Source organism: Monopterus albus, unplaced genomic scaffold, assembly GCF_001952655.1.
Source record: "Monopterus albus unplaced genomic scaffold, M_albus_1.0 scaffold59.1, whole genome shotgun sequence".
Classification (NCBI taxonomy): domain Eukaryota; kingdom Metazoa; phylum Chordata; class Actinopteri; order Synbranchiformes; family Synbranchidae; genus Monopterus; species Monopterus albus.
Genome location: NW_018127939.1, coordinates 2,248,261 through 2,269,173, shown reverse-complemented (window position 1 = coordinate 2,269,173; position 20,913 = coordinate 2,248,261). Strand labels below are relative to the sequence as shown.

Genomic DNA, 20,913 nt, shown 5'->3' with positions numbered 1-20,913 from the left:
CCTCAGTCACTTGCCAGTTCGTTCTAGTCTCTAGGCCATTTTTTTCTCCGTGCTCTTTCGGTTTTTGTATATTATTATCCCCTAGCCAGCTACTGTTTTGTGTTCCCCCATGGACTGTTCCTCCGGACTGTGGCTCCACTCTCCCCTCCCAGGCAGGTCAATGCTCAGTCGCCTATCTGTTCCACTATTGCCTTCATCTCTCTGTCTCTACCTTCAGTAGCCACCATCACCACCGACCAGCCCAGGAGTGACCCAGCCTACGCAGCTCGGCCCAGCTCTCCATCTCCTCACCTCCTGCTGTTGGTCAAACACCCGGCTACTACTCATCGACAGGACTACGCACTATTTCCCTCTGTGTATTTTTACTCTCGTCATCACTGTACATAATAAAGCACTGCTTGCACCGAAGTCGGCTACCTGGGTCCGCCTCTTTCTCGTTCGCTCACTGACAGATGCGAACGGCACATAACATAATCATATGGTATTATCTGACCAGTGTCATTGGGAAATATCATAAAACTTTCCCAGGATTTGTCAGAAATGAGTGTCTCTTGGAAAATCTGTTTGTACTATTCATCTTCTGCTCCCTCAGATGCCTCTGACTGTTTTGTTTTCACTGCTCACAAACCAGACGGCTCTCTATCACTTACTGGGAAAATTCCCCCTATTTGTTTATGCACAAGAGATAAAGAAACGCTGTAAGTACTTATGAGGAAATTGAGCGTGAATCAATATTTTCCACAAACCTCATTTTGAAATGTTCTGTGTCACTCTTTTTGATTCTCCCACACACTTTGGGATGTGCTGTCAGGAGATTTTATCTCTAATGTCTTTTTCATCAACTTGGGGAACAGTGGATGGCACAACACCTTCAGACAGTCAAGACTCACAATGTGACAGCTGGAGAAGGAATGCAAAGAGACAGGGAAACAAATAAACAAATAAATAAATAAACACACACACACAGTTAATGTCTGCCAAGTGTGTTGTCTTCACTGCCAGATAGCACAGATTTAAGCTGATAGCCCTGATTCTGCTCCAAAAACTCCTGGTACAATATAACTTTCAATGTCATCAGGTTTGTCTGTGTGTTAGGAGGAGGGTGGGGGTGGGGGCTGAGATTACCGTGAATGTCACCCTACCTCCTCTCTCAATCATCCACTTTCAATCCAGTGCTGTCCGGTGATGATGCTAGTAAAATGGGATCAATAGCATAGGGAAAAATGGACCAGACAATCTCTTACCCCCTTGAACGTCTGCACCCGTGATTGATTTGTCCCCTGCCACAGCAGAGGAGACATTAGAGACAAGAAACATGTGTGTGGCCACATGTGTGTGTGTGTGTGTGTGTGTGCACCTGTGTACTTGTGTTGAAAGCATATTTTTGTAAAAGCGTGGTGTCTGCGTGTGTGCTTGCACTCAGTGATTGATGATCTGAAGCACGCACACATCATCAGCAAGGCATTTGCGAGGTGTGTGAGTCAGGAGCTGTCAACCCCCTCAGTCTCCCCAAGCAGAGGCCTCGGCTGCTGATTTATAGTAAATCATTAAAATCTGCTTATTATTGCAGCAGCTCATCGCCCTCCCTCCTCCCTCAATTCCCATAACCACCCCTCCCCCCCCAAAAAAAAATCTTGCCACTCCACTGCAGAGACACAGTGAGAATATCATCTGACCAGCTAAGTGACACTAACTTATACACACTGAGTGATGGTCAGCAGGTTCTGGCACATCAAATCCATCTCTGATGTGTGTTTGAAAATAAATACCCCAGATGTCTTGTTTCATAAGCATCGGCTGAAGAAGCCAGTGAAGCTGGCTGTGTTCCTGAAGAACAGCTGAACACAGCTGGAGCAGAGTGGACGTAGGCCTTATCCACAAAGCAAGGAAGAAACTTTATTTCATGGTCCACTCGTGCTCACATGTGCATAAGCACACACACTCCTGCACACCTCTTCTGTCTTCTGTCTATGAAACTGAAAATGTGATGTGACTTGAACAATGACAGGTGTGTTTGTCAAGGATGCGGACGTCACTTCAAATCAATGGACGGGAGGATTTTCCCAGGGAGACTTTCCACTTCTTAGGATTTGAGTGGTTATACTGCACTTCAGTGCAAGTTGTAGAACAGTAAGTTGTCAAAGTGACATTCAGGGAGCCTCTGTTTAGGTGTCATCAGATCAAAAACGAATTTATAGAAGCAAATTTTTTGCTTTTATTTCATCAGGAAACTGTGTACAGCTTGGAGCGGCCATGATATACTGACTCATGAGGTGAAAAAAGAGCATCTATCCATCTGAAGATCGTTAGCATGAACAAACCCAAGAATCACTGTTTTAGAGACATACTATTCAAGCAAGTTGTGTAGGGCACAGAATAAAATGATGATAATCATTTCCACTGAATAACTCAAGGGAGAATCACAGCTTGTCTATTGCCGCTTTGCGGTGCGTGGTTTGTCAAATGCTTTTCAATTACAGCCTTTAACTTGAGGCACTATCACATCCCCATGAAGTGATTTTAATGGAGTTTGGTGCAATTGTTTGTTATGCGAGACAGGTCTTTTCAGCAGAAAGTGAGAAGGGAGAGAGAGAGAGAGAGAGAGAAGGGCTGAAACTCAAATGAACTTTAGGTGATAACACGACACGACTGGCTGAGCAGGGGAGTAGCTGTGGGCTTAAAGCTAGTCACTTCCTGTCACTGGTATTTAACTGAGCATGTGTATTGTACAATATCAGGTGGGGGATGCGGGGTTTGTTTCTTACATCTACACCTAAAACTCAAAACATGGGTGTTGGCATCTTATTTGGTAGATACAGCATTCTGGGGCCTGATTGCTGTCTCCAATGCCCTGAATTACTTGGTCCTGTCCCACTTTTCTCCTCCAACTCACCCTCCCTTCCTTTTTCTCCTCCTTGACACATACAGTGTAACAGCCTCATCTCCAGTCTGTCTCTAAAGCTCCTGGATCCTTGGAGCACAGGTGCAGGACTGCAGGGCTACAGCCCACAGGCCCTGGATGCTGAAATGGGAGAGGTGCGCCGGCACACATGCAGAATTACTTCGCCTCCATTTCTCACACTGACATAATCCCCATGTTTTATTTGTCCCCTTGTAATTCTTTTTATATCTTGGGCTTATGTTCATTGGCAGCCGTTCAATCCCAGCCTCGGGACACGGGGCTCTACCAGGCCTATATGTGTGCCTTGCACTAGTTAACGCATATTAGTTCCTTTGTAACTGTGACTAAACTGGCAGGTCTCAGCTGGGAGATGCGCCGGTTTTGACTGACAGCCCATGTCTGGATCCTGTACTTTGAGGCTCACGCAGACTTGTCAAACACGGGCTCTGTCAAAGCATCTCTCACTCTTCTGTCGAGCACAGGAACCACAGAGAGCTGCAGATGGTTCTGACCGCATGTCTCTGAATTACCTTACAATCTGTGTGTATGTGTCATGTGTTGTGTTACTTTTGGAAAAAAAAACAGTGTTTCAGAAGCATGTTCCTGGCATGTTCCTTCTTTTCCTCAGCAGAGAATGCCCTAAGGGAAAAACTAAGTGAAACATTTTCCATGCTTGTGTTTTGGCAAGATTGCTTGCAAGAAGAAAAAAAAGGGAGACTTGTATACACTGATCAGATCAGTCACTAAAATTACATTGAGAAAGCTTTTCCAATAACAGCTTGATATTAGGACTTCAGTGTTGTGTTGATGTATGTTGTCGGCAGAGAAAATCTGTTAAGTCTGTGCCATGTGATGCCAACAGTCTTAAATATTGTTTTCACAACTGTGCAAGCTAATTACCTTTAATTTTTCATCTGTGCTCCAAGGGTTGTAAGAGACTGTGATTAGTGATTCATTACTTCTCATTACCTGGCCTGTCAAACTGTTTCCTTTACTTATTCAGGCTGATTAGCTGTACATGGCCCGCCTCTCTCAGTGAGGCTGAGAAAGAGACCTCAAACATGGTCTGCAGATAAGCATCTGTAAATTGTAATAATGATGAGGAGAGTAATAATGAGGGGACGAGCACAGAAAATGGAAAACAGGATGTTATGTTTACAGCTAATTAGTGTGTTTTAAATGTACATCTTCAAATCATTATGTCACTTAACTTCAGTTAATAATGACACAATTCTGATGGGAGGTCACTGAATAAACTTCATGCCAGGAGTCTGCAAAAGTCAGTCAGTCTGCCTTTTCTCCAGAGAATGGTTATTTATAGGTATCAGAGAATGAGGATTGATTTACTGCAGGTAAACAGGGTGTCATTCTTAGCAAAAGGTCAAGGTGAGCCAAAGCTAAGATGGATAAAATACTGAAATCTGGCATCTGTGTATTTTACTTATCTGTCAGACCAGCAAGCACATGACCTGTTAACATATAAAACTGCCAATTTTTAAATGAAGACAAGAGGCAAAAAGTCCTTAAGTTCAGATATAAAACAACACTGGGAAGTATGAAATAAAGTGGACTGAAAGATGGGTCCTTACGCAGCTGCAAAAGGCCTGAGTGTGACACTGGTTATGGTAGTGAGGCGTTAACTAAAACATTCATCACCATTAGGAGTAATTAACAAACCCCAGGATTAATTAAAGGGCCTTGCTTTAAGGGAGACTGTGCTTAATTAGGAAGTCTGATAGGATGAGGCCTTAGGGATGATCTATATCCAGAGGGCTGTTAGAGGAGTAAGTGACAAAGCTACAAAGTTGTGAGCTTCTGCAGCACATCCTCCTCTTCACCACTACACCCTGCGCATTTGGTCAACTCACAAGATGGTCTGGTCTGGTGTGACTTGGCATGGCTCTGAAAACCTATTGACTGGTATGACAGTTCCTCTGAGCGGCCAGTCAGCTGAAGGCCCAGACCTTGTCACCTGTCAGGTAAAGAGATGAAGGGTGAGTGAGCAGAGGAGGAGGAAGAGGGCACAAAAAAGAGAGGAAAGAAAGGACTGGTGACAGTGCAATTCAGCGCTGATGTGATGCACAGAAATACATGAAGCAGCTATAAAAACCACATGTATCTCAGGCTTGATTCACCTGCAGAAGTGTTTGTGAAGCACTCCATTACAAAAACCAGAGGGTCTGAGGATGACAAATGTGTACCCAAAGAATCTGTGATTGGATCTGGGATTAGGGGGCTGCCATGTCTCTGATGGGAAACGGGCAGGAGACAGACAGACAGAGAGCAGAGGAAAGAGAGAGTGAAGGGAAAGAAGACTTGAAAGGAGGACAGTAAACGAATGTCAGACTGCCCAGGCAGCAAGACAGAGTGGCAGAGTGGGTGGGCTTTGACAGACACATCTCACACAGGCTGACAGCTCCGTCAATAGCCTCAGGATGGCTGCCCTGATTGACAGCTAGCAGGTGGCGCATGAATGGAGTTGTCAGGCAGACTGTCAGTCAAAGCCACATCATGGTGGCTACAAGGCCCTGGCAGAACAAACAGGACACAGCTGCCCAAGGTGATCTCTGGGCGCACAGGCAGACTACTGGCACAAGAGGCTAAAGCAGCTCAGATCATGCTAAAATTACCATACACGGCTATAGCAGCATACAGTAGCTGTGTTGACTGGACCTGTTTTACACTAGTGGGTAGACCTGATATGTAAATGGTTCCCCTTAATTGAGCATTGTTCCAGGATGAGGGCATGAAGCATAGGAGTTAATGGGCAATAATTATATGTGAGAGAGGCTTTCTCCCTGGAGTGGGATCTAGAACAAATGGAAGCTCCGATGTGCAACATTCTACTTCATTACATCTGCCGCGATTAAAGTCCGAACATCTGGCACCACATCCTGACAGATAGACAAGATTTCTGGACTGGAAGGGAAATGGAGCGATATTTACAAAAATGTAACACAGGGTATTTACTGGATGAAAGAACAAGCGCTTTGGGCAGGCATGGTACATTCTCTCTGTCAGACAAGTGTTGAACTGATAGATGAATGTAAACACAAGTAAATCGTTTGACACTTATGACAAAATGAACTGCACTAAGTATCCCCACTACACCTTCACATCACAATGGACTTTATTGTTATTATAGGCAGCTTCTTTTGCTACAGATAAATACATACTGTGGCTCTTCAAGTAAACACTGGAATGTACATCAAGGTTGGTTGTTAATGTTTTCTTTCTTTCTTTTTTTTTTTACAATCTCAATCATCCTAACTCCGTTGAGGTGAAGCTAAAACAATAATTGTAACTGTCTGTATCTGCTGTTGCCATGACAACATCAAGTCCCACAGAGTGATGTCATGCTGATCTGGTCTGTCCCTGGCACGTGGTCATCTCCTGTTATGCTCTGAGGCAATACGGAGAGCCTCTGGGGCGGGTGTGAACGTCGGAGGCGGCGGTCAGGGTAGAGGCTGTTGTCAAAGGGCTTGCGGTGGACACAGAGGACGTGGGTCTTCAGGTTGCCCTTCTGGGATGCACTGTAGGGGCAGTATCTGCACTGGAATGGCTTCCGAGCTGGAAAAAAACGAAAGAAGATAGGGAAAGTCGAATTAATATAGATAGGGATATTAATATAACCATTACAGGGTTTTAAATGACCGGCTTCTTCTGGATGATTTTAAAGATGATGACATTTTACAGTTGCAGTTACACTCCTGCAATGAAACTTTGTCCCAATTGAAATCAGAGCAATTCAAACCCTCTGGCTCTAGACAAAATGTAGCAGAACAGGTTTCTGTTCATCAAACAGTTTTGTCAAAATGGGCAGGATGAGACTGAGTTCTGTTAAAAAAACAAACAAAAAACAACATATGTCTATAATTCTGGGTATCAAATACAATCCTTGTCTGATTGTTCTTCTGGCATTCTAAACCAGATGGTGTCAGGTAAGCAGTTAAATCTCTCATACATTTAGAGTTTCAATGGGGTTTGAAAACATTTTCCATTAGTTAAACTGTGCTAAAGGGTCATTGTAACATATTGCCTGCCCACAACACAAATGCAGACACACACACAGACAAATAAACATACACACACAAGGGCTGAGTTGAGGACTGACAGACATCTGCAGCTGGGAGGCAAAGCAGGCCAAAACTTCCTGTCTGTCCCTCTCTTTAGTGTCAACTACAAAACCCCTCTACAAATAATGAGAACTTACATGACACAGCACAGATTGTACATTAGGGAACAAACAACAAAGCACACTGTTAATAGCTTACAGAAGTTTATCTGAGTTTATCTAAAACTGCACTGGAGGACTCCTTTACCTTCCTACCTAGACAGTCATGTGTCCTTGTTCACTGCTGGGCTATTTTTGAGATGTTACCTCATATAATGACTTTCACTTTTCCCCTGTCTAACACTTCAATGTGTTTTTCTGTGATTCATGGTTACAGTAAACCATTATGTGCTGATGTCATTTGACATCACTTCCCAAAAACTGAGGGCTGTCTTGGGCTTTTCACCCCACCCTCGCCTCTTCCTCTCTATCATGCTCCTCATCAGAGCCGAGACAGCTGCACGCAGCTGAACACTTGCTTTCACATCTACATAAAAAAGGTGTTTTGGGGGGGGGGAGAAAAGTGGGAAAACTCACAGAAGGTGTGAGCAATAAAAGGTAATGCTCCATCTGTTGGTGAATAATAACCTGATGGCCATAAAGGACACACACACACTAGTCAGAGAGAGGATAATGCCTGACACATCTGAATATCATCAGGATGGCACAGAGGGGTATGTGTGTGACTGTGTGTGAGAGTTGGGGCAAGGGAGGGGGAGCTGTCTGGGGGGAACAATAGTAAAAGAAAAGCTTTGTCAAAATCCAGGTATAGAGTAGTTTGTGTTTGGTGTTAAACTCCACCCGTGTCACTGCAACTTTCCTCAGCCTCAGTCAATGCAAGTGGATAAACAGGAAGTATGGGCGAATGGCAAAAAAAATGCATGTTGAGAACTGTAAAGCTGTCACTGCAGTTTCCCCAGTTTCACACCTCCATTGTGACTTGATAAACAAATTTCTCTCAATCTTTTCATGAAGCCTAAAGCTCCTACGTCAGTTGCTTGTTGCCCTGCTGTTCTCCACCTCTCTGCCTCGATTGCCTTGCTTTCCCTCCCTCATTCTTGTCTTCCAGGTTCGGCTGCTCCTTCTTCACTCCCACTGGAGGAGAGGGGAGGTCCAAGAGAGGGCGACCTCCAAATAAGTTCCATTAATCACAGGCCAGAGTCTAATGTAACTAATATTTTACAATTAGAGGAGACAGCATAGGGCTCAGAGCCATCCATCTCTTCACCACATGATCCTCCATTCATAGGCTGCTCTAGCCACAGCTTCGGATCAGCCGCACACACACACAAATAAACACACATGCACATACATGTGTGCACTCGTATACATGCACATTTCCACAGACACACAAATAAACTGGACAGGAAATTTGGGGGGGTTTGAGAGAAAGACTAAAGATGTGCCAATACTAAATGAAAAACAGAAAGAATAATTACTGACTTTTACTCTTTATGATGCTTGAACTGTACTAAAGGATTATTCCACTTTATTATCTCTTGGGTCTTAGGTTTGGCTATCACTTTCCTTTGTTACGATTAAACTGTAACAAGCAAACTAATTGGTGAGCACACAGTGCAAGAAACACCAGCAGGCAGACTAGCAGACAGCTTATGAACACACTAACCTACTGTAAGTTACTTTAAAAGCTGTTTGATTATTTGAGCTTTGCCTCCTCAGGTTTCTTTTTAGCATATTCACCACCAAGAAGTCGTCAAGCATGCCAACTTCAAACTTGTTGTTTTTACACTTTGGCTTTTGTACTAATTACACAAACAAGATACAGCGTGTTAATTATGGATGAAATTTGTTCCTTTTTGACAGAGCCAGGTTAGCTGTTCCCCCTGCTTCTAGTCTTTGCGTTACAGTAAGCTAAGATAACTGTCTCCTGGCTATAGCTTCATATTTGATCAATCTTCTCACCTAAACTCTGAAAGAAAGCGAAGATGGATTTTTCTCAAAATGTCAAACAACTGAATCAAGAACAAATGTGTACTCTTTCATCAAGTAGGGCTGAAATCTCAGTATTGCTTTGGTACTGACTGAAAACTGCAAAGCTGCCATCAAATGTTCAACCATATTTTTTAGACATTTTATTTTGCTTTAGTCCGATTCTTAATAATTTTGACAAATCTAGGCTGTTTCACTTATACAAAGACATAGTTTAGACAACTTTTAACATTTGAGAAACTTAGCTTCTTTTGTTGATGGAAAAGTATTTTAATGTAAAACCTGCTTAAATTTCACAAAGGGATGGAAAAATAATGTAATGGCACAGAAACTCAATTATAACATAAACACTATTACAAAAAAAGTCAAAGGTTGTCCAACCTATGAGCATATTTACATGAGGTTGTACACATGTTTATGTTTGCACCTACATGAATGTATTCCAGTGTGCGTGTGTGTGTGGTGAGAGTGTGTGTTGTGTGTCACAGGCTGAGATAATGACCATGATGACAGTGGCGGGGCCGAAGGGGGCCAGAGGAGCTGAATGGTGACGGATGACACAGGCCTGAGCGCTGATGGCACACAGACAGTGAGTGATGACTACACATCCTTCCCAGTGCTCCACCCTTCATTATCTCTATGGGGAGAAGCATGACACAAAGGCAGGCTGCGCTGCCCTCTCCCTGCCCTCAGACGACATCTGCTCATGGAGCGAGCTGCACTATACCTCTCCTCTTTCACCTCGCTGTCGCTCCATCTATCTCCATCTATGATGATCTTACTCTTTCCTTTTCTCTCACTCGCTTCACCCTCTCTGCAGAGGGTATGGAGAGGTCAGACAATGAGATAATGACTCACGCCTTTCAACCTTTCAAATCAGGGCCTTTTCTTTCTCCCTGTCCTCTGTGGTCTTTCATTCTTAATCTTTTCTTTATCGATCTTCTCATATTCACTTGTTCTCATTCATCTGAGGGGCCTGATCTAATGTCACAGAAGTGATCATTTATTTAGCTGACCGGTTAACTGGTTTAACAGTTAGGTAATATTATAGTACTCCAGGCTACAGTGGTGTTACATGACTGCAGTAGTGAAATACGAATGCATGCCTTACTGCCATGTGAAGAAATGTTGAGAAACTACACGGGCATCTATAGTTTTAAGTATCTAATGTTGCCATCTAGTGGTTCAGTCTGAGCAGTACAGAGATGAGAGTCGCTGTCTGTTTAAAACACAAGGGAGGGCTCAGTGAGACTAATGAGCATGCAGACAGGTTCAACCAGAGGTCACCATCTGGCCAATTACCACTGTTGGCACACTGGAGCCGACCTGAACTGTCATCACAAACACATCACTCCATGTCCAAACTGTCCGGCAATATGTCACCGTGCCACTCGATGTGCCATACAGTATGGAGAGGAAGGGGGCAACAGGAGACAGCCCCATGACAAAGCCACCTGGTCAGCACTGCAGACAGGACAGGCTGCCGGACCACCTGCTGTTCAGTTTTAGAGGACACTCAGTGGACTCTCAATGTCAGTTGCCCGTCTGAATGTCCAGTGTGACTGACAGGTGTTTATTGCGTCTCTGACATCTACTTCCTCGGGGAGAGAGAAAGAAATATGGAAGATCAATCTGCAGCAAACAAAAGACAAGGAATGCTTGAAATAACTCCTTGCAACTAACAGCACATTGATCAGATTGCTGTAGGATACAAGAAATAGGTGTAGTAAAATATGTTGTATTTGAGGGAGAAGTGTGGTTTCATTGTGTCAGTTGTTCTGAGATTTCTTGTGAAAATTGTTCAAAGCAAGTCCAAACTGCCAGCATTTCTAAATCCTATCTCATTTTTCAATTCAAATAGCATTATATACAATAAAAGCAAGAAAGAAACATGAGCAGTGTGACAGCTCTGACAGGAGCTGAAGGGGAGGGCTGCTTTTCAGCATATTATAATAACCATCTGTACAATCAAATAGAAAACTACATCTTGCTGTTAGAATCATAAAAAAGGGAACAGATGTTAATCCCTAATGGAGTTGACAGGCACTTTCCTGTCTTTCACATGAACATATTGAGTTTCTGAATAATATGGGGATCAGAGGGAAGGTGTATCATGTTGCACTCATAATACATGCATATCAAAGACCCCAGCTGTTCGATTCCCTCTCTTGAGAGACAGCAGTATTAAACCTGCACTCAGCAAGCATATCACACCAGCACAAGAGCTTAAGCCTCTCCATCAGAGGGCTCTATTGGCTTGGGCGATTTGTAACCTATCACACAAGGAGATTATATCATCCTTTAAAGTGTAGGGGTAATCAGTGCCACACACCTGTGTCTTCTTTAGCCCTTATTTGAGATCAAAGATAAGATCTGGCAAGAAAAAAACTAAAGTGCTATAAGTATAAGGGAAGTGTGTTGTTCGTAATTGGCGTGATTCATTCACACACTCACACTCACTCTTCGCACTTCCGCTGTCAGGTGATAAGGGCTGAGAAACTGTCAAAAACTTTTTTGGGATTTTTATAGCAGTATCCTTATGGCTGACAATGTCACAAATTGTTACAAATGCACAACCAGTACACTAGTAAGTCAATTATATATAGAATTAAGTTAATGAATTGGGATGTTGTTATATTCTCATCTGCAGTGGTTTGCTACATTCAGATGGGGGGGTACTGAGCATCTGAAGGGCGATAACAAGCTGGTAGAAAGAAGGACTGGTCTTTGTCCACTAGGTGGCAATAGATGCTTTCAAATATGGAAGGAGTGCTGGCTACATCTTGATAACAGTGACAGCTGTATTTAACATATATGATACATCAGCTGGTGCTCACCTGAAGCAACATCTTTCTCCATACTCCCCCCACCATTCAAACTGGCTTTCTGTGCGCTGGCAGGTGCACTGCTCAGGTTCCCCTGGGATCTGAGGAAGGAGAACAGGCCGCCTTGATGCTGGAGTGGATCAGCCTGTCCTGGAGTCAAGTTCTCCAGAGAGGAGACGGGAGAGTCAGTCATAGCTTTGCCCCAAGGGCCCGGCTTGTCATGCTTTTTCTCGCCAGGACCCTGGAAATCAGCGCTGGCCTGTCCCAGCTCCTCTGGTTCCAAGACATTATTTTTCATTATCTTCCACTTGGCATCATCATCTTTTTTGTCCGCCCTCCCATGCTCAGATTTCTCAAATTCAACATCACCATTGTGACATGTGGAGCTTGCATTCTGTGCGTTCATCTCTTCTTTTGTTCCCTCCACCAAAAGGTCACACTGGTATGCAGGATTCACACCGAGTTGAGCCGCGGCAGCAGAGTAACTTTGTAACCGGCGAGAAATGGAGGAGGAGAGTCCATTACTAAAAACACCAGACATCTGTACCAGCACAGCGGGAGACATGGCTGAATGAGGTGTGACAGACTCTGGCCTGACAGACAAATCTAAGGGCTCATACTGAGACTTTCTGGTTTGAGCAGATAAAGAACCTTCTACCCCTGCATCTTTGTCAGTGAGGTCGGACTGCTTGTTGATGATCAGGGGGTTTTCACTGTGGTTCTCCAGGCCGAGGTAGTGACCTCCAGCAGGGCTCCAGTCTTCCCTGGATCTGGGTCTGAGTTTGGGGTTGGGGCTGGGGCTGGAGCTGCTGCTGCTGGTGGTGGGCTGCAGTGGAGAAGAAAGATCCCTGCTGTTCTGCCAGTGGGAGAAGTGGTAACTATCCAGATGGAAGCCAAGGGAGGGCGTCTGTGCAGAGGTGTAGTCGCTGGAGACTGGACACCTGTAGACTTTCTCACCTCCTGTACCACAGACAACAACAATAATGCAATCCAAATCAGATTAGGAAACTACGTATATGTATATGAGGTATACTGAGGACTTTGTTCTGTGAATAGCATGTACCAACAACTGTTGTCTAAACATGAAAAATGTTGCAATCCTCCACCAGGCTGAGTTGAATGATTTAAGCGCTGCCCTGCAGTAAATCAAGCTTGTAATCAGCTTTCAGCTCTAGTGATCCATCATTTTATAGTATGGACGCCACCACCATGTGCAATAAATACACCCAAAGATGTTAACACCAAACAAGATTTTTACAGAAATAATAAGCAGTGAAATTGTAAAGCAACCAGAACAAGGCAGATGTCGCAGACAAAAACCTCATTCCATCAAAACCAGTAAGTGGGATTCCCAGTCAAAAATAACCAAGTCCAACATGTGAGCAGTTCTGATGAACCGCCTGCTGGAGCTGAGTTTATTTTCGCTTCGTACTTGAAAAATGGTGTGATGGGAACATAATTCAGAAAGTACAAAGTGTATTATTGTGGAGAATGACAATGGGTAATTTTTTGCCTTTTAGCCAATGAATAATATCCATCTGGATACAACATTTGATCCTGCACACCATAACTTTTAATTAAAGGTGATTCCGATGTTTTCTTCCCTCTGTTTACCTATGGTTTAGCTATCACAGAAACACCCTTCAGGGTTAAACACACTCCCTGTGACCATTTTGAGTTAGTGATTGTCTGAGACCTCAGCCTTGCACTGTCTTTAAACAGCCCAGCTGTTTCGCTGCCATTCCAATTACAGTAAAAGTCATCCGATGCCATTAAGCCACAAATATTGGCAGTTTATTGCCCAACACTCTCCTGGCATTTGAAGGTCAGGTCATACATTATACTGTGTCTTTTAGGGATGCGTCTGGAATAGGGAGATAAACCCACCACCATTAATTTAATTCTATGCATATTGATGCCTTATTGTTCTTCTTTAATGGACTAATATCTGAGTTACAACAGTGATTCATCCCCGCCAGAGAAATATCAATTTCATATACCTCAAGATCTGACCCTGAGGTAATTCTCTGAGGTAAATGTAAATCTAACGATCTGTACTTGTTACTCCACTTTATTTGCTACTTTAATTGAAAACCACCAAAGTTAGACATTTTTTTTATTTCACATGTAAAAAAGAAAGAAAACATTAAATCGCACCCATGTCACTAAAGCTGAACGTGAAATTAAAAATCACAGCTGAAATGACAAGTCCATGTCCTTGAACTAGACATTCCTATTTGCACTACACACTGTATATGTTTGTCTGTGTGTGGGTCTATAGTGTGTACAGTATATTTGATTTATTGCCTGCCTACACTACATGTGCAAGACCGGGAAAGACACTTCAACAATGCCACACCCTTGTCTCCAGTAACAGCCAAAAAAATCTAAACAGCTTAATGGAACTCTTTCAGACACAATATATATCTCAATTATTCTGTGGCTTAAATTACGATGACATTACCGGCCAGCTCCAAATGCAGAAAACACATATATCTGACCTCATCTTTCAGCGTGGACCTTCCTAAACCCATTTGCCAGCCTACATGAGAGCGGTAAAACAACACAAAGACTGAAGACTTCTGCCTTTTTTCTCTTCCTTTGGATGGGTGCCATCTTTGTGATTGCCTGGTTCATGCTAACTTAATCAGTTTAAGATTTACTTACACTGCCGAGGCTCACATTATGTGAGGGGAGTAATTTTAGAGCTTAGATTTATCAACCAAAACTCCAATTACTGCATCATTACAAACCCCAGCCTCTCTCACCTAACACAGAGCATCTAATGAAGTGATGCGTATGAGTTATCCGCCCTTACTGGATGTGCAAGGCGGAGGAAAAAAGGTAAATAAATAAATATAAGCCTCAAGTGAGCCGTGTCTATGGAAAAAAGCACGCAGCTGGGCTTGGACAAGTGATTCATTTCATATGGAAATAGGCTTTAAGATTTCCAACCATACATTACCATCCATGCAGACAGAGGCTCACATGCTACATGCTTACACCGGCATTTGGCAGTTACAGTATATTGTATATACAGTGGAGCATTGCCTCTTTCCATATATGCAATCAAACACCTGAAATGCAAAACAGAGATACAGGGTGGCTGGTTTGGTTTAAGATGAAACAGTGAGAGCGCGAGTCACACACAAGACTGGTGAGGAAAACAGGGGCACCAGATGTTCTTTGATGTTTATAATAGCATATATTATTAATATTAATTAGACCACATAGTCAATGACGCATTTGGGACGTTTCCAAGTCAATTAAGCCAAATGGCATTCAGGAGACGGTGGAACAATATTTCAAGGCAGGTGTTCAGAACTCCCTGGGTAAATCTTTTTATCTGCATGCTAGGAAAACAAGCATTTTGAGCTTAATTTGAGCCTCATATCTGCAATAATAATTAAAAAGAGGATTAAAAGACAGAAGTGGCAGGGAGATGGAAAAGCCAACAGGTAATCAGTTTAGACAAACCAGTCAGACCGACTGTGATCTCTGACTAGGAGCTGAATTTGTGAATCCCGACACAGGACTTAGTCAGATAAGGACCTGTTTAGTTAAAAGATGCTTTTACTGTCAGCAGTCACAGAGAATAGGCTGGTGTAACTGTAACAGTAAAATGAAAAGTGATATCCTGTGCAGCAGCCTGCTTTATCTGTGTTTCTGGGTAAACCGCTGCTCATATTACCATTCACAGTTTTATAGACGCTCATCATTTCAGGCTCTCTTGGCTCTTACAGTAAAAAGTAGCATAAAAGCAGGCAATAAGGGACAAAACACATGTGGGGACATCATTACATGGTGTCTGCCCATTGACCTTGAGGTTAAGCATATTGAATGGGACTAATTAATAACTGTCAGAGCATTTTAGGTTTGTTGAGCATGTTTTTTTTTATTATTATTCTGAGCTGGAAACTAACAGATCCAATGTAGGTCAGAGGCCTGAAGCATGCACCCTTCATTAGTTTATTATTTCAAGAGTCATTATTCTTAATCTCAGATTATAATTAAAGTCAAAGTGCATTTTCAGATCTGTCATGATTAGATATTGAGAGAAGTAATTCATAACACACGCCTTCTATTGAAATCAAAGCATGAGTTCTAATTTAAAACGCTGGGTATTTGCAGTTAAAAATCTAAATCCAGCACTGTATCTGGATGTATCACAGAAGAACTGAGGCCGTCTCTCTCGCTCTTTCTCGCTCTCTGACAACCATGACTGTACTATATTTGCTATCCATATTGAGAACATCAATAACTTCATGACCACCACAGGCTGACTATGAATAATGCAGCCAGTAATTCTGGACTAATCAATGTTCCTCAAGCTGAACATCTGGCAGTGGTAATTCTTCCTCAGCATCTCCTCTCCTCTCTCCTGAATTAGTTCCCCCACCCCCAGCCACTGAGACAGACAGACTTGATCAGTTACAACCCCCCACCTCCAAAAAAACTTATCCCTGTTATTAAACCCTCATCAAGTGGTGCGTGTTCTCCATATGTGTAGGATTTACCTATCTGTCCCGCAGCAGACCTGTGTGTTGAGCCAGGGCCAGCAGCGTGTGATTGTGTTAATTAATCTGTCATTGTGAGCGCAGGGAGCAGCTGCAGAGGTCTCTGGGATATATTGTCAGAGCTAAACAATGCGGTGCTAAGCCCCCAGAGTGAGTCTACCATTACACAGGACTAAGAACAGAGAGGAGAGGAGGCGAGGAGGAGAGAGAGCCTGCCGGATCCATCACTGACTAAAGCAATGACGCCTGACCTTTACGATGAATTAGTTTCCATGCTTAATATTGACTGAAATTAGAGTCTGATACTGAATGTGCCATCCCAGAACTGTGTGCACTCAAATCCTCAGCTAGCCAGCGATCATAAATGTTTCTGGAAGTGACACCGTATGGTGTTAAGAGATAGGGGAGAGGAAGGAAAGTAAAAACAACAGAGCTTGAATATTTTTCTTAAAGAGCAACCAGAGAGGGATTTGCCCATAAACTGTGATATGTAAATACGTAGATACCAGAATGTGTGTACAATATGAAAACAAAGCATCTAATGAGATTAGACCTGATCCATTTATCTCTGCTATACGGCCATCATTTAAGAGGATACTGGATCAAGTCCTGCAAGAGTGCATCAGTCTTACACGTACATAACACCAGTACTCCAGCACTGGAAGAAAAATAACTGTACTCATAACCTATGAAGAAAGAGAACAAAACTATGGATTTATTTTTCTTCGCTTCTCTTAACAACACTGTTGTAGCAGTAATTTAGGTTCACGATAACATGCTAGCAGGATGCCATGACAAAAAAGGCATTTACCCAGAGAGCCAAATCATCCAAATCACCAGGTGGAACAGAAGACTATCAATAAAAATACCAGGTGGTAGATCAAATCATAAAAATCACTAGGTGGTATATATCAAATCATTAAAAACACCAGATGGCATGCATTAACATCTTGTGCCCCCGTAGGCAAGGGGTGGGGATGTGACAGATATAAAATAGAGAGTACTAATTATCCCTACAATTCAACATGATGCCATTATCTTTAAAAAGAAGACAAAGTCCTTGTGGATGACAGTAATGTCTGTGGTGGTGTTACTGACCCTGCACTAAATGTCCACCTACAGTAAGTGGGGAAAAAGGATGAGGCCACTTAGATATTGTTGTTTTTTGAAAAAGGAAACCTATACAAAGATGTGCTAATTTGATCCTTTGTTGTGATTTTCTACACTGATTTTAATGCACTAATGATGTCTGTCGGTTTCTGTCCTTTCAGTCAGAAATAATTTGGATTCTCATACTAGAAACATGTAATCTAACAAAAAACAGAACAAATACTAGTAATGCACTCCAGCAATTGGTGTACCACCTATCTATCTATCTATCTATCTATCTATCTATTTATTCATAAAGTTCCTACCTGAACTTTTTCACATGCTGGGGTGTACTTCTAATCTCAAGTAAACTGAACTTAAAATCTTCATAAAATCTTTGGAGTGCCCCTTTACTGTATGTGCTTTCTGTGACTGCGTTACCTATACCTGGAGAAGACGACTGTGGTCGATGGTCCAGTGCACTGCCAGAGTGGGAGCTCCCCGTCTCTCTGATCATCTCTGTTGGCCCATGATGACTCATGCTGCCTGGGCTACCAGGTCTGCTGCTGGCCTTGGTGTCTGGGTCACCAAGACACACTTTCCCATCATCTAGAGGGAGACATCTCTCAGGCAGGTAGGTGGAGCACTGCTGCTGGGCTTTAGGACTAAACATTTGCCGTTCTACAGGCAGCCCTGATGCCATGATCTGCCAGCCTTGGTAGCTGCTGCTGCTGTTGTGTGCCTCTCTGTCAGAGAGGACTTTCTGCAGATATTCCATGCTAGTGGAGCTCAGCGGAGGGTGGAGATGATTTAAAGCCAACAATGCGGAGCTTTCGGAATCTGTCAGAGGGCCTGGAGTAGAGGAAATCATCCTTCCTAACATCTCTCTAACCTTCATGTCAGCACCTGCTGTGGCGAGTATCTGGTTATAATCAGGCTGGTCAGCTCTCTCAGCTGTCAGGAACCTGTTGTGAATACGGGAGATGTACTGAGAGTAGAGGCTGCTCTGATGGTCTGGTGTTAGGTTACTCATGTTAACAGAGGTGTCATCAGGGAGATTACTCTTAGCAGCCAGCTTATTGAGGTGGACCTTCATGTGGTTCTTGAGAAACCAGGGTTCTTTGAAACGACGACCACAAATTTGACAGCAGTGCTCAAAAGAGTCCTTGTGTTTCCTCATGTGACCCTTCAGGAACCAGGCCTGGCTGAAGGTCTGACCACATACCTCACAAGGGAATTCACCAACGGGCTTCCCTTTGTCACCGGCCCCCATAGCAGGCTTTTGTCCTGAGCCTGAATCAGCAGTTATATGTGTTGTCTCAACATGGCCAATGAGCTCCTCCTCGTGTGAGGCAGCAAACTCACACAAGGTGCATTTGTAGGGTTTGTGTAGGATCCTGATGTGGCGCTCGAGCTCCTGCTGCTTTCTGAACTTCCCTTTACAGAATGAACAGCGGAAGCCTGTGGGCTGGGGCTTGATGGACTCATCATGGACTGCGTTCATCTTAGGAGAAGTGGATGCACGGGGCTGGCTCTCTGCCACAGGATTGCTTAAAAACTGAGGCTGCGTCAGGACAGTCTGCATCAGGGGCTTTTGAAGTTGGTTTAATGTAGGCGTTTGCTGTTGACTAACATGACCAGCTCGCATCTGCCTGTCTCTTAGTATCGCCCTTTCCTCAAGTTCGTGAAGCAATCTGTTCTCCTCTCTAATCCTCCCACGACCTTTACCCAGAATGCCTTGCTTGTGCGTACGGAGGTGTATCTTCAGGTTGCCCTTCTGTGCAGCCCTGTGATCACAGTATGGGCACTTGAAGGGCTTCTCACCAGTGTGTGTGCGCATGTGAAGGGAAAGGATGCTGTTAAAGCGGAACCGCTTTCCACACAACGGGCAGGGATACTTCCTGTTCTTACGGTTGTCATCCTGGGCAGAACTTACCTGGGAGACAATGCTTTGACTCGTGACTCTCAAGAACTGGGAAAGCTCTACTCTCCCATTCATACTGCTGAGAATCCTTGCATCCATGATTTGATTGGCCAGAAGCGCCATCTGGCTCCTAATTGGATGGGTGGATGGGGTAATGAAGCTGTCCTTTCAGGGACTGGCTGATGTTACAGTATAGTGGTCAAGGGTGTTTATGTGGGATAGTCCAAAGATTAGCAGTGAACTGTATGCTGACTGTTTGCACCTACTCAGTTGAAACAGGATGTGGACTCATGCTGTTCAGATAAAATATCTGTTTGTTGAAGCTCAGACCTAAAGAGAAAACAAAAGAAACATTGAGTGAATTCCAGTTCTGCCAAAACAAATAAAGTATTCACATGCATTCACTGCCAGCTCAAAAAGCCCAAGAACAGGTGGGGAAAATGTCAGTATGCTGTTAATTAAGGAGGTAAAGCTGTACTTTTGCAACTCCTGTATAATGCCAGTGATGCACCACAAATAGGTCAGGAAATAGAGCAAAGTAGGTTCTGACTCTCTTCATCCTGTGTTAAGTATATCTGTGGTTTTACATTATTGTTTGAGCCTGTGAACATGCTGATTAAGTCAAACCACAAAGGCTTTCTCAACAGTTATCTCTTCATTACCAAAGGGTAAAGTGAAAATCTTTGTCTAGATCTCATTTTGTACTGACACACAATACTAAGGCAGCTCAAACATCAAAGACTCGTCCTTCCTTTGCATTTGTTGATGATTTTTTTAAGAGAGATTCAAGTAAAAGCTTTTTCAGCTGCTCAGTTGCATATTTGAATAAAACTTTTACCAGGATAATGATATCATAGAAGTACTAACAGAAATAAATGAATGATGCAAAAATGCTAACTAAAGGTAAAGAAAGAGTATCCAAACAGGAAGCTAAACTTCACTTCACTTCTGTCCTGCCACCACCCCCCCCACCCCTTTTTTGTTGATTCAACTGTAGCAACAAAACAAAGCTTCAAATTCACATCGTGCTACAATGGTAGAGGTCACATAAGCAAGCCCTGCACAGCTTTAGTGCAGCACCAAAGGGCACAGAACAAAACCAGCACTGTCCACAATGAATTAACACAGGGTTACATCATCCCCGGACTGCAACCTCAGTCACTCATGAAAATGATGTACACAAAACCACACAGATAAAAAGCTGGCAGGCTGGCAGCAGTGGTCGGTGCGAACAGTGTCTCTACTTTAAGCCGTGGATCAGAAATCAGTGGAACCATATGATACCTTATCATATCTGACAGGAAAAAGTGAATAAATTATATTAGCATCCAGTAGAGCCACTTCATATTTTAAAATCTTTGCGGTCAGAGCAGTGGGGAGAGCAAACAAAGTTCCCCTAACCTCCCACCCACTTTTAAGGATTACTGTCATTTGAACTATTATTGCATTTGCCTCTATTAATGTCATTATTCTACTGTAACCTCGGATCTGTAATGGAGTACAGAGTATCCATGAAGTCGGCATCCAATCAATAATGATTGATCAGACTCAAGTTCAAATGGATTTTGCAACATCTCATGAAAATAACTATT

The 20,913-nt window shown here is 43.2% G+C and overlaps 1 protein-coding gene across 1 annotated transcript; it reads right to left on the bottom strand.

Moving 5' to 3' along the window:
- Positions 1-6,008: 6,008 nt before the first annotated feature.
- LOC109961850 (zinc finger protein 536-like) lies at positions 6,009-19,489 on the bottom strand (the record flags this gene model as incomplete). Its single annotated transcript, XM_020603016.1, has 3 exons — positions 6,009-6,472; positions 11,804-12,751; positions 17,845-19,489. Coding segments are annotated over 3 exons (2,829 nt in total), but the record flags the coding sequence as incomplete, so codon positions are not given.
- Between the last annotated feature and the right edge of the window lie 1,424 nt (positions 19,490-20,913).